Source organism: Sciurus carolinensis, chromosome 10, assembly GCF_902686445.1.
Source record: "Sciurus carolinensis chromosome 10, mSciCar1.2, whole genome shotgun sequence".
NCBI lineage: Eukaryota > Metazoa > Chordata > Mammalia > Rodentia > Sciuridae > Sciurus > Sciurus carolinensis.
Window position 1 is genome coordinate 72640299 of NC_062222.1, and position 17138 is coordinate 72657436.

Consider the following 17138-nt stretch of genomic DNA (forward strand, 5'->3'; position numbering starts at 1 on the left):
TATTAAAGGATTTGGGTCGGGCATGATGGTGCATGCCAGTAATCCCAGTCATTTGGGAGGCTGAGGTAGGAGGATTGCAAGTTTGAGGTCAACCTCAGCAATTTAGTGAGACCTTATCCATAGAAAAATAAAAAGGGATGGGTATATAGGTCAGTGGTGAAGTACTCCTGGGCTCAATTCCCAGTACCCAAAAAAAAAAAAAAAAAAAAAAATTGGTAAAGCTGAAGATTATGACATGATTTTATTGAGTATTGTATGATACATTCTGAGTGGAAAAAAGCAAAGTGTGAAATAATAGTATGGCATACGATACCATTTTCAAAGTAAAAAGCACATATGTGTAACTAGTCTACATGTACATGGAGAAGGTCTGTAAATTTATTAACAAAACTTAAGTTGAATCTATGTAATCATTAAAGGGCTAAGAGAGATATGAAGCCTTTCTTATAATAATACCAAAACATACCACAAGGGAGGAATCCTATAATGCAAATCTAACTATTGTCCCTTTGCATGGTTCAAGATGACTTAGAAGTTAGAAAACAAGGTGACTGACAATACTTCTAATCTCCATGTAGACATGTAGACATTTTCTTGTTTTTGAAAAGTGCTTATTATGTACATTCCAATCACTTTATAAAGGAAATAGTCATTTCTAGAAATACAAATAGAATTACTCAAAAAGAAAAGGTTGAGATTTTAAATCCTTCTAAACAAATAGGATTTAGATAAAAAGAAACAATAGCTTAATCATATTTTATCAATAAAATTTCTTAAACCATTTTACTTTTTCAAATGAGAAAGCAGGAACTTTAGATTATCTCACTGCCCTCTCAAATCAAACCAGAGGTCTGTTTGTGTCTTCCAGTTTTCAAGAGAGCATTACCTTACCATGTTTTGCTGAATATGTGAGGTATCAATAACCTGACAAAAGGAAACCACCATTGCAGTCAGAAAGACCCTATGGGTCTAGGAGCTACAGTGGCTACCTGAGGTCCAGGGTCAGCAATAGCAACTCTCTCCAGGGTCAAGGTAGTTTGCTCCCTATTTGTTTATCTAAACCTCCTGACCAGATGTTGAGAGCACAAAATAGTTTATCTTAACCTATCTCAGATCTTACATAGATGAAGATAAAATAATGGCTAACACTATATGCCAGGCATATTCTAAGTACACTTTACATTTAACACATTAACCATCCCAAAAACTCTGTGAGGCAATAAAATTATCAACATTTCTATTCAACAGATGAAGAAACTGAGGCATAGAAAGGTTAAATTACTTACCTAAGGTCACAGACAGACCTAAGAGCCAACAGACAGCAAAGCCAGAGTTTCAACCCAGGCAGTTTGGCTCCAGAATTCATGCTCCTAACAATTATGTTATCTGTCTTTCACTAGATTATCATTTTATTATTATTTTTATTATTTAATAAATCAGTTTAGTATTATTTAACATAGAAAATTAGCTTAAGGCCGTCATCTCACCTAGTTGGGGAAACACCCTATGAACATATCTGAACATGTACCCATAGTATATTTAAGAATGACAATATATTCCACTGTACTGACATCATGCACATTATAAAATATCTGCAAATATGAAGATTGTAAAAATTGTTTTTACAAACTTTGAAAAATTTTATTTTCAGTCAGGGTCTCACCAAATTGCCCCAGCTAGCCTTCAACTTGAGATCATCCTGCTTCACCCCTTCTGGTCTCTGATACTACAGGTGCGTATCACATGCCCAGTTTAAAGATATTTGTATTTTTTTAAACATAGTATTTTAAAATTACATATATTAATGTAGAAAACATTTTGCTTGGGCTGGGGAGATAGCTCAGCTGGTAGAGTGCTTGCCTTGCAAACACAAGGCCCTGAGTTTGATCCCCAGTACCGCAAAAAAAAAAAAAAAAAAAAAGAAAACATTTTGCTCTCAATCAAAATATTAATAATAAATAATATGATAAATATTATCAATTACATTTTGTGCAAGGGCAAATCTTTTTAAATATGCTTTCCTATAAATACTTTGTCAAGGTGTTAAATCTTCTGAAGTCTTGGTTTAACATTGTTTGACGTAACAATTTAAAGGTCAGAATTAGATGCCACATTTTCATGTTAGTCACTAACACAGTAATGAAATCATTGTTTAATTATGCAAGACTTTTCAAATAATGTTTGTCATCTTGCCCTAATGAGAACCACTCATTTTTTACATATTAAATCAGAAGGGCTTGAATTATAATGTTGTCTAGCAATTGGTTTAAAACAATTGAAATAGAATTTTTTTCCCTAGATTAACAAGTCAGAAAATTCCTTGTTAAAGTGAGCCAACATGAGAGTTCTTGTGGATAAGTTCAGATTAAGTTATCTTCAGGTAAGACAAGACATTAAATTTTCAGCAACAATCTGTTTAAGAGCTTTATTGAGATACAGTTCACATACCATATAATTCACCCATTTAAGTGTACAATTCAACAATTTGGGGAATATTTGCAATTAATTTTAGCATAATCTGTTTTTTAAATGCTCAATTGGTAACAATTCTTCTACAAATCATTTATAGTGAAGGCTATGTACTAAGAGTAGGTGTGAATTCTGCCATTTTCCTTTTGTTCTTTTGTTCCTAATGTTCCTTTACATTACTGGACTATCTAAAATCTGTGATTTATTTGCAAAAGTTTTTAAGTTAATCATCTCTTTTGTGAGCACTAGTTTAGTCAAAACTAGATAACAGAATCATAACAGCATGTGCTGGGTCTTCACAGCATAGTAAAAGTTAACCAATGACAAATGAGGCATCTTAAGTACTCTGTGTTGTAGAATTTCTCACCCTTCCCTCCAGTTACCTTGGAATCACTGCCTGATCCATGAACCAGAAGATGCAAGAACTAATTTATATATTAAATTTTACTGAACTTTTACTTCTTTAAGAAATAAAGTAGGAGTTCTAATTATAAAAAGGTTAGAAGCTTCTAACAAATAAAAATTCTACTGCTTCTTTCCTGTATACCAATGAATTGTCATGTGCATCCTCAGAGCACATGAACCCCACATTGGGAGCACTAGCTTAAGGTTTAAGCAAAATTGTATATGATAAGTCAAGCGTGGTGGTGCACACTTATAATCTCAGTGACTAGGGAGGCTGAGGCAGGAGGATTGCAAGTTCGAGGCCAGCCTCAGCACTTTAGTGAGAATCTAGCAACTTAGAGACTCTGTCTCAAAAATTAAAAGGGCCAGGGATGTGACTAAGTGTTTCAGCGTAGCACTCTTATTTCAATTCCTAGTACCACCAAAATAAAAAGTGCATGCAAAACCCTGAATTTCACTTTATCACAGCTGAAGTGATTCCCAAAAGACTACTATACTCCAGTGTTGGGACACTGGTAACAAGAGCAAAAGAAAACAGAAAGAGCTTCTTGGAAATCAGCACTTGTCTATACTTAAGCAATGCCTTCCGCTGCAATAAATCTGAATGAGGCAAAGGGATGGTAAAGAGGTTTCAACTCTTGTGTTAGCTGGCTGGCAGCAACTGCCTGGAAAGCTCTGTTGAGAGGATGCCAAGGCCATGTCCCAGGACATGAAGCAAGACCATCGACAGCAAGGCTGCGGCTGGTACACATGCCTACCCTTGCCATCACTGTGCTAAGCAGATCTTGGCCATTGCTGCTTCATCCCACTGCCCAGTGTCTTCTACTCTTTTGTTCCACACTGTGCTTCTAGAAAGCAGGCTTGAGGTAGCCTCCTCATCAGGGAGAACTCAAGCCTAGAAGCGGAAGGGGACCCAGGTAGGGAAATTGCTAACAAGGGAAATGAACGATCATAATGGAATTGGATGGATGAACTCACTCTTCCAAATGGCTCTGTCCAAGTGATAACCATTCTGGAAACTCTTCTCTCCTATGAAGCTATGAAGTGCTACAGACCAGCAAAGAAAGGCAGTGGTTCTGGTGATGTTATATTTTGGTTGACACTCTAGTAAATGTTAAACTATAAGTCATCTCTCTTCTTTCTAACTTCCCACTTCCATTTTCTATCCATCCTCAAATTATCTATGACTGCAATAACAAATTGGATCCAGACTGTACACTAGATACTGATCTCTGAATATACACCTCCATCTGGAGGGAAAAAAAATGTAAAAGGAGAATAGATGATACCCTCGTGCAGAGGCCACACTTGGTGGCATCTCCTAAGCGGGAAGAAGTGGAATCAGTACGCGGCCATTGCATATGTGATTAAAAGAGAAAGCTGAACTGATTATACCAACAAATCATCAGGCGGGCGACTTACCTCAGGGGTAGTAGGACACAATAGCGTACTATGACGCCCAGCACCCACACCATAGTGAGTCGAGGACTGATGTACTGAAAATTTATGTTGGTTCTTGTGAGGAGATTCCATGACACTAGCTCCTCTGAGGAGAACCTCTGGGTCACTTCATCTTCTACAATGGCTTCCAATCCCTTCTTGGAGAAATAAAACACATCAGACAGCTCAAAGTCCCTTCCTCGAAGACCAGAGAGCCCTTTTTCCATGGGTGACTCATCTCTTTGGATAATACCTTAAAAGAAAGCGTCAGGATATGAGAAAATGCCATAGGACAGAAGAACAACTAACCAAAGAGGCAATGTTTACTGTATAGAATATGGAAAACAAGTTTAATGGGTGACATGAAGATTTCAGAAATAAGAGACCAGTGATTGCAGTGGAAAGAGAGGTAAAATCAGTGTCTGCATGAAATGGTCCCAACCCAATGACTTCAATTAATCATGGAGGAATTTTTGTTCTCCATACCCTGTTACTTGATCTTCCTCTCTGCATACTATTAGCAAAAGAACTCACAGAGAGTCTTCTCAGATAAAGAACTAAACAGTGTAAAAATAAAGATTTCTGTTCTCCCCTGACAAAAGCCATAAAGCCAAAAACCAAGTAAAATGGCAAAATATGTACCACAAATGGCAAAGATAGATTTTTTTTTAATATATAAAAATTATTTAATAAGAAAAACCCAGGCTCCTTCAGAAAAGTAAGCAAAGTTCATGAACTGATTTCATAGAAGTAACATAAGTATCAAATAAATATAGCAAAACTCTTTCAAACACATTTAAATTAAACAGCAACTGACCCATTTACATTACCAAATCAGCAATATGTTTTGTTTCATGATGAAGTTCAATGACAAATGATACAGGTACACATGTATTCCATATATGAATGTGGAACTATTCACAACTGATTTCAAAGTTGGTTTGTCATGAAAGGACTAAAAATAGTTTTGCTGGTGATCAGTACTTCCAATTCTAGGAATCCATCTTAGGAAATGTAGGAAAGAGTGTTCTTTGTAGTACTCTTCATTATAATTGAGCCAGAAAATGATAGCTAATGCATGCATTAATAAATCCTCTAATTATAAGTGAAAAGAAATGGGATCTTAAGCGTTAGTTTAACTCTAAGAACATATAAACATAGGATAAGCATCAAGGAAAAAAAAAAACATTAAGTGGTTATCGTTGGACAATGGGATTAGGTTTTCTTCTCCACACTGATATTGTATTTTCCATAAAGAACACAAGTCAAAGATTTTTAAAGGCGCATAAATATTTTTGTAAATTAAAAAATGACTGCAGCCATCCAGTTCTAACTACTCAATATGAATATAAGTGAGAAGGCCCTCAAAGAAGAAAGAGTCACTATTTACACAGTACCTAACGTGACTACCCATTTGTTCCTCTGGGGTATGTCACAGAGGAATTTACTTCCTACGTTACCCTACAAAGAAAAATCTTTCCTTTTGAGGTGGAGATGAAGATATTAAATCCCTGAAAGGAGATCCCCTTTGATTTTCTCAGTTTCCAGTTTACAAGGAAATCAATGAAGAAAGCTGAGAGCCCTATATTATCAAGCCCCTGGAGAACTGATTCATGCATCAACAGGAAGAATTGGATTTTTTTTTTTCTTTTTTTAATGAAATGGCAGCATGATGCACTGGAGGAAAAAGGAAGGATGACTTGGACTAGCTCCATCATGGGTGTCTTTTTTAAAATAAAGGAGTGGGGAATTTTTTAATTTACTTACAGGGTTGACATTTTGTGATTTCAGGTTTGGGGTTTTCTTGGAGGGAGAGGGGTAGTTGCCCAAAGTGCAGAGCTAATATCTAATCACTTTAAGATTTAGAACAATAAATTCTTAAATGATTATTAAGCTATCTTTTTCAGGAAACAGTGGGTTAACCTTTCTTCATCTTTAATTAATATTAGAGGATGGACTAAGATAATGTGCCTGCTGAATTATCCCCTTACTTTATGGGTACTGCAATACTGCTCAGAGCAGATTATTCAATCCAAATACTGACCAATACCTAGCAGTGCAAAAGTTTCATTATTTAGCAATACATCAATTTTTAAACATCTAGAGTGGGAGAGTTTTTCACTAAATCTGAATGAAATATACTAGGGACAGTGGACAGACTTCTAAACATATCCTTCTTTAGAAAAGTCAGAGATAAGAATGCAACTTGCAGTTGCTTCATATTATTTAACTGAGCTAAGAGAGAACAGATCTGTAAACAGAAGCCAGTCCCCAGGCCCCACACACTTGATGTGTAATATTTTTTCTGCCCCCTGACCTAGTTTATTCTGTGTAACTCAAATAAATGTAACTCACTTTTATATTTTAGTTTAGCATTTTTTCAAAAATATGTAGAGGGATGGGGATCTAGTTCAGGGGTGGAGCCCTTGCTTACCTGGGATTGAACCCTGGGCCATGAAACACACACACACACACACACACACACACACACACACGAACAACTACAATGCATCTAATTGATAGAAGATCAATTTCCAGAATATATTAAGACATACAAAAAGTTAGTAGAAAAAAAATTCAAGAACTCAGTTTAAATAAAAAAAGACTAAGAATATGTCAAACAATTCATATAAAAGTCTTAATGACTAAACATTTGAAAATATGTTCATCCTCATTATAATCAGAGAAATGCAAACTAAACCACAGTGAGAAACTATTTCATACCTACAAGGTTGATAAATTTTAAACCTGATAATACCAATTGCTGATGAAGATGTGGAATGACAGGAATGTAATTAGTACAACTGACAGGGGACAGACAGATGCAAATGGTGGGAACATGACATTAAGGGAATAATTCTATAAAATGGGTCCACTATGCTAATCCCCACAAGCTTTCTTTTACAAGAAAAAATTTACCTGCAGCCCTGCCTCGCTTAAGTGGACAGGATATGTCAGATTCCTCAGCAAACTACCTGTTATTTGCAGGAGAACTACAGGTCTGAAATAATATTGATAAGAGGAACCCAAGTTACATTAAAGAGGAGACTTTGTGTCCCTTTTCATAGACCAGATCCCGAAACTCAGGGAGACAAGGATAATTCCTACTAACCATAAAATCTGTAGAAATTTATGCTTAAGAATTCAATTAGAACCTGTCAACCTGGGTCAAGGTGACCTATAATTGCCATGGCAGTGGGGACTTTAAAGTCTGATGTCATCCTGCTGTCAGTTAAAAGTCAAAGGGTGGACTTGGACAGGACTCTCTGGAAACTTCTCTGGGATCCCCAATAAAACTGAAGTGCAGGAGAGGCATACTGTCCCTCTCCTCTTTGAGAGGTCCCACTCTCTCCCTTGAGAGTATCCCCTTTCCCTTTTCCTATGCCTTCAATAAACTCATGCCTGTTACTCTGAATGACACAACTGAATTTTTTTTTCTTATTTGATCACAGGAATAGACCCTGGGTGACAGGGGGACTTCACGATGCTTCAGTTTCCCAGAAGTCCCCAGCTCTATGACATTACCATACTGTAAAACAAATTGATGTTGTGTAGTAAATCCAGACCCTATGACTTAGAAATTCTACTCCTAGGTACACCTCAAGGAAGATTGATTTTTTTGTTTATTAGAACACTGAATATACAGAAATTTTGCAACTATAGGGCACTGCACCAAATTCACTAATTGCTTTCATTTTGCCGCATTTGCTCTATTGTTCTATGTCCTTATGTATAAAAAGATAATTTTTTTTTTCTGAATCACTTAGAATAAATTACAGAAATCATCATGTTCTTTATCCCTAAATATTTCAGGATACATTTCTTCAGGACACAGAGATTCACTTGTTTAATCACAGTATAATTATCAAAATCAAGGAGGTTGTCATTAATGCAATAAAAATTATCTAATCTACAATTTTTTTTCTGGTCCAGGATTCAACCCAAAATCATAACTTACATTTTACATGTCAAGTCTTTTAGACTCTTTAAATATAGCAAGGTTCCTTGTCTTTTTTTTTTTTTTTTTTCCTCTGTACTAGGGATTGAACCCAGGGGCACTTAACCACTGAGCCTTAGCCCCAGCCCTTTTTTTATATTTTATTTAGAGACAGGGTCTTGCTAAGTTGCTTAGGGCCTCATTAAGATGCAGAGGCTGGCTTTGAACTGGCTTTGAACTTGTGATCCTCCTGCCTCAGGGGTGCACTAACACACTTAGTCCTTTATCTCTTGAGTACATGTGACGTAACCAAAAAATGGAAATAAAAAGTTACATGGAACTGACAATAGTTCCTAAGATAAACATCTGTATTATTGTAAGAGAACAGGTACCAGCTTAAGAGCTCTCTGAGGCTAGGCACCCAGATCTGAAAACAAAGACTATTATTAAAATAGGTATCAAAAGGAGCACTACTAAAAACATAATGTTCCTTCCTTCCTGAGATTCATTCACTATTGAGGGTCACAATACTGATTAGCAAATTACCAAGAAATGTGTGTTAGTAGACCAAGTGCAAGTATGTATGCATATACATATAAAAACATTTTTAACTATGCCAGATATACTATCATATTATTTTTATTATCATTAAGACAACACAGTTATTTTTAACAAATTAATCCTGATCTTTCAGAGCAACCCATATTTCCTTACTGATCAAACACTGATTCTAGGAAAAAATTTCCTCCTATTTCACAAGTCAGTTTTAAAAAGTAAAGCCATAAACATTTGAACTTTGTCCTTACACCAAATGTTTTGGCCAAGTCAACATAGTCCATGCTTGGATGAAAAGAAAATTAAAACTTGCTTTCTGTCTAATTGCAAGAGATTAATTGCACAAGCTGCCCTATGCCCCTGTGACTTTAGCAAGTCACTTGTCCATAAATAATACCAGATATGAAAGGTCCATGGAAATGGAGGCAGAAGTTAAAACCATCTCAAACATAATTAACTCTAAATTGGCTGAGTGAACTCTTGGAATAAGTGCCCACTTATAAATCACACTAGTTTTTCTAGATGTAAAGCAAGCTTTTAAAGCAAGCAATTAAGAAAAATCAGGTTCACTACTACAGATCAAAAGAGGTCTGTAGCTTATATGCAGAAGAAGACCCTTTACCTACCAAAGTTCCAAAAGTCAGAAGCTCATGGTTTGAAACACCCTCATGGAAACCTTGAACTGGTACATTTGAGCAAGAACCCTACTCAATCATAAGCCAGTCTTAAGAATATAAGCAAGCATATAGCATGAATTGACAATCTCTCCTAACACTATCACTATGAAAAAAATTTTATTAAATTAATTCTGGTTTGGAACTGATAAAAATACCCCCTCCACTCCCACACTGACTGGAAGTAGACATTGGGAGAACATTTTAGGCTATGCATAATGTTCTATTTCTAGATCTACACGAAAGATAAATAATATCACTTTAGAAAATGCACGATGTTATGCATTTATAATTTTAGACTCTTTCCTGTGTACATCATCTTTCCTGTGTTCCCTTCCCTGTTTATTAATCAGATAGGCAGGGAAGGGTGCACCTGTCCCAGTATCAACTATTGGTAATGTGTCCTTTTCCTGGCATGAAGAGCTCCTCTGAGACCACTCTGGTCCTTGGCAAGGAAGTAAGATCTAGATCCCAACCTTCCATCCCCAACTTCCTTCCTGATGCATAAATGTAGTTGACCTGATTTTAAAAGAGTCCAATATGAAAGTTATAACTGAGACAGGAATTTGGGGACACAGAAAAGGAAAGATGTATGAATTCTCAAAAGAGAAGTGTCTATGAGCTGTTGGCACGCAAGAAATGACCATGAACTTCGAAATGCAAAACAAGCATTCCTGAGCAACCCTGCCCACGTCCTTAGACCACACCCCCAGCTGAGTGTCTTTGCCGCATGCCTTTGCCTGCAAAAAGAAGAGCTAGAAAAGTGGGTGTGAAATTGGCTTCACAGCTAGTCCAGCCACTGTTCCTTTATAAATACTAACCCCTCACACCAGGGATGTGGCTGTCACTTCCTCTGGAGATGGCCAACATTCTCTCCTAAATGTACTTTATCCCAAAAGATATCTCTCCCTTGAGATAGTCTGCATCTGTGACAGTGGTCCACCTCACGTTTTGCTGCTTTGCCAGTGAGGCTTATATTAAAATGGTCATGTTTTCTTTTCCTTTTCTCCTTCTCCCTTTCCCTAACCTGGAGATGGGAAGTAGGATTACCTTTTATCTGTCTTTGAGCACACGCCCACCATAGGAACCAAGTCACTAGAAGATATCAGAAATGGCTATCTCCCAAATTAACAAGTGAATCACAACAGCCACCCACCCCAACACCTGGAATGAATCACTTCTTTAAAAATCCTCTGTTCTCCCTGATCGGGAGAATCAGTCTCTGGGAAAGAAGTCCCTATGTTTCTCCTCTACTAGCAAAGCAATAATACTTCTTTTTCCTTTATTCTCAAAACTATGTCCTTGTTATTGAATTGGCACTGGAGACAAGGACCCAGCTTTTGGTAACACATTCTCCCTTGAATGCATATCTGCTTTCCTAAATAAACCCATCTCCGACCAGTACATGTTGAAATTGTTTGCCATCATGTATGCCAAGGATCCCACTTTTCCATCTCTGGGAAGTCCTCTGGTGACATAATGACCAACTATATATTAAGGTTGGGGAGTAAGACGCACCAGTCCTGCTGTGAAAAAAGAAGAAAAATAGTCAATGTCAAAGGACAGACATGGCCAATGTTCAAGTAAAGCTCAGATGCAGTAAGATCAGAAAGATCTTTATGCCATTCTAACAACTCAGAACCAAGGATGGATCCCTGAAACATACCACTGATCTCGTCTCCTCCTTCTCCAATTCATTAATTGCTACAGACATTAATACATTAATGTAATGTTAATACACTGCACTAACAACACAGTCAACACAACTGCGCGAGTTTCCCCTACGCTTTTTGTTACTTTTTTTCACAATTTAGTTAAACTGCAAGTCTAAGCTGTAGATATATTATGTCCAAACCATTTCCTGGGTCCTTAGTCAACTTACAATTTCCAGGACATAAGTTAGGCAATTTGATTATGGTTTTCTCACACTGATTTCTTTGAGTTTTTGATTATCATTGCTTTCCTTTCTAAGTACTTTCTTTAAAAATCTATTTTATTGCTATTACTTTAGGTAAGTGTAATATTAGAATATTTTTTAAAAGTCCCCTTTTTTTCTTTTGGTGATACTACTGGGAATTAAACCCAGGGATGCTTTACCACTGAACCACATCCCCAGTCCTTTTTTATTCTTTTTTATTTTTTAGATATGTATTTTTTGATACAGGGTCTCACTAAGTTGTACAGGCTAGCCTTGAACTTGCAATTCTCCTGCCTCAGCTTCCTGAGACACTGGGTTTACAGGAGTACACCATCACACCAGGCTAAATGTCCATTTTGGGGGATGTATCCTAAAGAATGTAAAACGCCATAATATTTAGAATTAACTTTAAAACACTTCCACAATAGGATATACATTAAGATGAGAATATAGTTATTTATCATTGCTTATTCATTCTATAACTTTCTATATTGCATCTGTTATTGTTTAATTAAAAAAATATACTTCCACAAAGGAAACTCTGGGGGAAAAAAATGAAGCAAATGTAACTAATTCTTTTTTTAAAATTTTTTTTTCTTGTACCAGGGTTTGAACCCAGGAGTTTGAACCCAGGCTCTACCACTGAGCCCCATCCCCAGCCCTTTTTTATTTTTTTATTTAGAGACAGGGCCTTGCTAAGTTGCTAAGGCTGGCTTTGAACTTGTGATCCTCCTGTCTCAGAGCCACTGGGATTACAGGTGTGGGCCACCACACTGGGAGCAAATTCTTGATAATTTTTATTTGAGTGATGGTCCCATATTGCTGCTGAGAGGATACAAACATTTTGGAATACCATTTTGCACTAATAACGTTAAGTTCATACTACAGCCTAGATATTCACAAGAGTATCTCTACAATGCTCATAGAAGCTTTATTATTCCCAATGCATAAAAGTTAAAATAACCCAAATTCCAATCAACCTAATAATGCATAAACAAATCATTAGTATTTGTATGAAGGAATACTCCATAGCAATTTTTTTAAAAAATCTACTAATTCATGCAACATGAAAAATCTCAAAAATATTATACTGAATGGAAGAAAAGGATATGAAGAGTACATACTATATGATCCATTTACTTAAATTTCAAAAATTTGAGGAAAAAACTGATAACTGATCAGAAAAGAGATGAGCACTAGGACTGAAAGATCATGGACATACACTGGGCAGGGGCTCAAGAGAACTTGGATCTGATAACTGCATGACAATATATAATGAATTCGGGCGGCAGGGAGAAGAGAAGAATGAAGGAACTTTGGATGGTACGGAGGAAAATGAGGTGGGAGGGGGTGGAGGACAGAAAGGTAGTAGAATGAAACAGTATTACCCTATGTATATGAATGATTATATGAATGGTGTGAATCTATAATTTGTACAACTCTAGAAATGAAAAGTTGTACCCCATTTTGTATACAATGAATCGAAATGCAGTGTGTAAAAATAAAAAAGTTTTTAATTAAAAAAAAAAAAAAAAGAGAACTTTGAAATCACAGACATGCTTTTTATCCTTGATCTGGGTGGCAATCACATAGGTCTATTGAATGATATGGTTACCTACCTTATCCTCCCACCCTGCCCTAAAAGATCCCACCACCTAAATTCCTCCCGTGACCTGGCCTTGCCCTCTGGCCGCCAAAAAGGCCTGCCAAAAGTAACTCCTCCCATGGCCTGGCTTTGCTAAGGCTGTATGTAAAGCCCAGAATCTCGTGGTAGCCAGCAGCCATTTTACTCCTGAAAATGAGCCACATCATGTGTTTGACCAATTCAGTGAATAAAGAAGAGATTGCTGATTCAAGGTCTGCTTCCCTCCTCTGTCCTTTGTGCGCCATGTGCTTCCATCTATATATAGGGAAATATCCATCTAGCGGAACATTAACATGTGCATTTTAATGGACACAAGTTATACCTCAATCATTTAAAAATCAGGGAAAATGTTACTTTGAGAGTCTTCCAAATTTCTAGCTCTAATCTCAGAGTTCCTAGCCAATCATACTTATCCTTCTCACATACACTTTAATAACTTCCTTCCTAAACTAGAAGGCAACTGACATTTATGCAAATGTTTCCAGATGTCATGGACTGCATATTCAGCCCTTGACACACGCACAAAAGTAATTCTCATAATCCTAAGATTATTCCCATTTTATACATGAGGAAACTAAGGCTCAGAGGAGTTAACTCAGAGGAGCAAAACAAGAGTCAGGATTTCAAACCAACTCTGTGATTCCAAAACCAAAAGCTTCCTCAACTTTGTTTTTTTGTTTTGTTTTGTTTTTTCATTTTTTGTTTTTTGGACTGGGGATTGAACCCAAGGGTGCTTTATCACTGAACTACAACCCCAGTCCTTTTTTATTCTTTGAGATATAGGAGTATCCCAAATTGCTGAGACTGGCCTCTAACTTGAGAACCTCCTGCCTCAGCCTCCCAAATTGCTGGGATTACAGGCATAAACTACTGCAACCAGCTTCCTCATATTTTACAGTTTTAAGTCCAATCACCCTGGCCAACATTTGCCCTTTGACAAACCCCAAATATATAAAATCTTTTCCATGAACTCTGTATCATCCCCATATCTTTCTTGCCAAATAGAAAGTCCTGAATAGCAGTTCTTTGCAGTATTTCTTCTAGTATTAAGGAAAGAAAGGGAACTCTTATTGATATAGGAAAAATTGTACAAGGTCTGCATGTAATATTAATCTGGATATGCACTGGCACCAATTGACTTGCACTTGATTATCTGTCCCAGAATACTATAACGCAAGGCACTTTTTTAAATTTTATTTTGCTGGGGAAGAATTTTTTCCTTTTCTTTTCTCTCCCCCTGCACCCTGCCCCATTATTGGGGATTGAACCCAAGTGTGCTTTTCCCACAGAACCACATTCCCCAGCCCTTCTTATTTTAAGACAGTCACCCTTAATTGCCAAAGCTGGCTTTGAACTTGTGATCCTTCTGCCTAAGCCTCCAAAATAGCTGGTATACATCACTGTGCCCAGCTGGGGAAGGAACCTCTCATAGTCTGGAACATACTTGATTTCATTTCCTTTAGGTCTCTGGTTCTTCACATGATAAGCTGGGAGAGGGGGCCAGGGGGAGGACAGTCCCTGGTCAGTGGTCCAAAGTCCCTAAATTCTGTAGTTCAGCCAGGTCTTAGTTGTCTAGGAAAGCTGTTCTGTCCAAGTTAGGCTGTAACATCAGTACACAGATGTCCCACCAGTATACTTTCATCCTTCAAGTCTTCTCTAAACCAGAAGTAGTTTCCCTGTGCATCTGCAGATTAGTCCAAGGTTTCGAAAGGATAATCACCCTTGATTTGTTGTTGGCATTTTTATTGTGATTATCTTCTCAAACCTTCTCACTCCTTCATTATCACTCAGTCAGTTTATAAAAAAAAAAAAAAAAAAAAAAAATAGCCCCTATGGCTTTTGGTCCAAGGAGACAAGTAATCTTGTATCCTCAGCCATAACTCCATTTTCGAGTATAAGGCTCTGAACCAAAGACAGGCTGACCATGAATCTAGCAAGGGTAAGCTCCAGCCCATGTAGGTTAGAACCCTGAAGCTTAATTTTTAACCTATTTGGGTTTTGGTGTTAAGATTTGAAGTATCTCTAATCTTGGAAGTAGGAAGTTTCTTTCTCTTCCTCTCTCCCTGCTCCTCCCTAATCTTTCCCCTTCCCTAAACTCAGGGGAAATAGGATTACCTTTCTTTCCCATTTTAGTCAGAGTTATCTGCCCCTGAGTACACGCCCACCATAGGAACAAAGTCATTCAGGCTTTGGGTATGGTACCAGAAGATCTCAGAAAAGACTACCTCCCAAATTAACAAGTGAATTACAACTCCAAACAGAGTTCTCTAAAAGCCCCGTTTCTGCTGATGGGCAGAATCACAGCCTTTGGGACAGGAGACCCCTGTGTTTCTTCTTTGCTAGCAAAGCAAAAAATCTTCATTTTCCTTTTTCTCAAAACCATGTCCTCCTTATTGGATTGGCATGGGGACAAGGACCAAGCTTTTGACAACAGGATCTCACTAAATTGCTGAGGCAGGTCTCTAGCTTGAGATCCTCCTGCCTCAGCCTCCTGCTAGTCCTGTGCCACTGCACCTAGCCAGAATAGTGTTGATTATTTGTCATGGTCAGTGGGGGTAAGTTAAGAAAATAATAGGCATTTGCATTGTAACAGTTTATAATAGCACAAAGAAACTCCAAAAAGATACATAAGAAACTAGCATTGGGTAGAGGGGTAGAAACTTCATTTATCATAAATTTTCAAATTATGAACCAAGTGAATTTATTATTTATACAGAAAACAAAATGTTTAAAAGAATTGTAAACTCCACTTTAAATTGTTAACAAGAACTTGCACTCACATATTCTTTGTGTGTTTATCTGCTCGCTCTCCCAGAACCACAGTCTTATAGCTCAGCATGTTCTCAGAATTGTAAAGATGGAACAAGTCAAACTATCATCATTACTTTCCACATAACAAGTCACCCCTTCATTTCAAATCTTAAACCAAAAATACCCAATTTTCAAATGAGCTTTAGAAGTTCCTAATAACCCCCCATCTCAGATAAGGCATTCAGTTTTTCTCTGAAGAGGACAAACAAAATCCCTTATTTTGGGGAGAAAAATATATCACAAAAGAATATCAGTGGACAGAAGAATGAGGAGAGAGTAAAAATACCCAGAACTTTATCCTTTTTCGTTTCCCTTTACTCTGCTTGTATTCTTCCCTGGTCCATTCTTGTCTGCTTTATTTATCTTTTCCTGCTCCTTTCTATACCTTTTTCCCAACCTTCGTAAATGTTTTCCATCCTCTGTGAGTTCATGAAATCCACCATTTCTAGGTGGGGATGTAGCTCAATGGTAGAGTGCTTTCCCAGCATGCCCAAGGTCCTGGGTTTGTAAATAAATAAATAATCCTATCATTTCAAATTTCTCCCACTGCAAATAACTCCCACATGTGCATCTATAATCCTGACTTCTTCCCCAAGGTTCCCACATTTATTTGGCAGCTGGGAAACTACCTACCTCAGCACCAATCCTATTGCTCAGATCCAAGCCCCTATTCCTTCCCAGAATGACTTCCTATTTACCATGCCTCCTTTAGCCACTTCCCCTACCCTCTTCTTGTCTAATCTCACTCCCACAAAACTTCCAGATCCATCTTCTCAAAACTTTGAAATCCCCTGATCTAAGGAATTAATTTCTTTTCTTTCTCTTTTTATCCCTGGTGCTGGGGATTAAACCCAGTGTTCACGCAAGCTAAGCAAGTACTCCACCACTGAGTCACATCCCTACCCCAGGAGTTAATTTCTTAGTCTGGCATTCATTCAAAGCCTTTAGGATGCAAGATAAACTGAATATCCCATCTCAACTCCCTCCACCCCAATTTATTTACTCACCCTAGCTCTACCCAAACTCAATCAGTTATTAGGCACCTAATGTTTCCTAAACTCTCCTTCTTCCTGCCTTTGAGATTTCTTCTGATGCCCCTTTTCTTAAAATTAATCTCTTTTCACATCAGTAGAATGCCTTTCACCTCTTCTTGTTCTCCTCAAGCCTATAAACTACCAACTCCATTCATTATTCGATGGAGGGGCTGTCCTAACAGATTATTATAAGCAAAGACCAAAAAAAGACCAAGTTACATCAAACTTACAGAAAATCATTTCATAGTTT

General features: G+C 37.3%; 1 protein-coding gene across 4 annotated transcripts in view; it reads right to left on the reverse strand.

Annotated features, from left to right (window-relative positions):
* Nucleotides 1–17138, reverse strand: part of Gpat3 (glycerol-3-phosphate acyltransferase 3) — a 58344-nt gene that overhangs the window by 16179 nt on the left and 25027 nt on the right. For all 4 annotated transcript variants that reach the window (XM_047567109.1, XM_047567111.1, XM_047567108.1 and 1 more), the window contains exon 4: nt 4297–4567. In XM_047567109.1, the coding sequence (XP_047423065.1) occupies nt 4297–4567 (271 nt within the window). The remainder of the gene's footprint in view (nt 1–4296; nt 4568–17138) is intronic.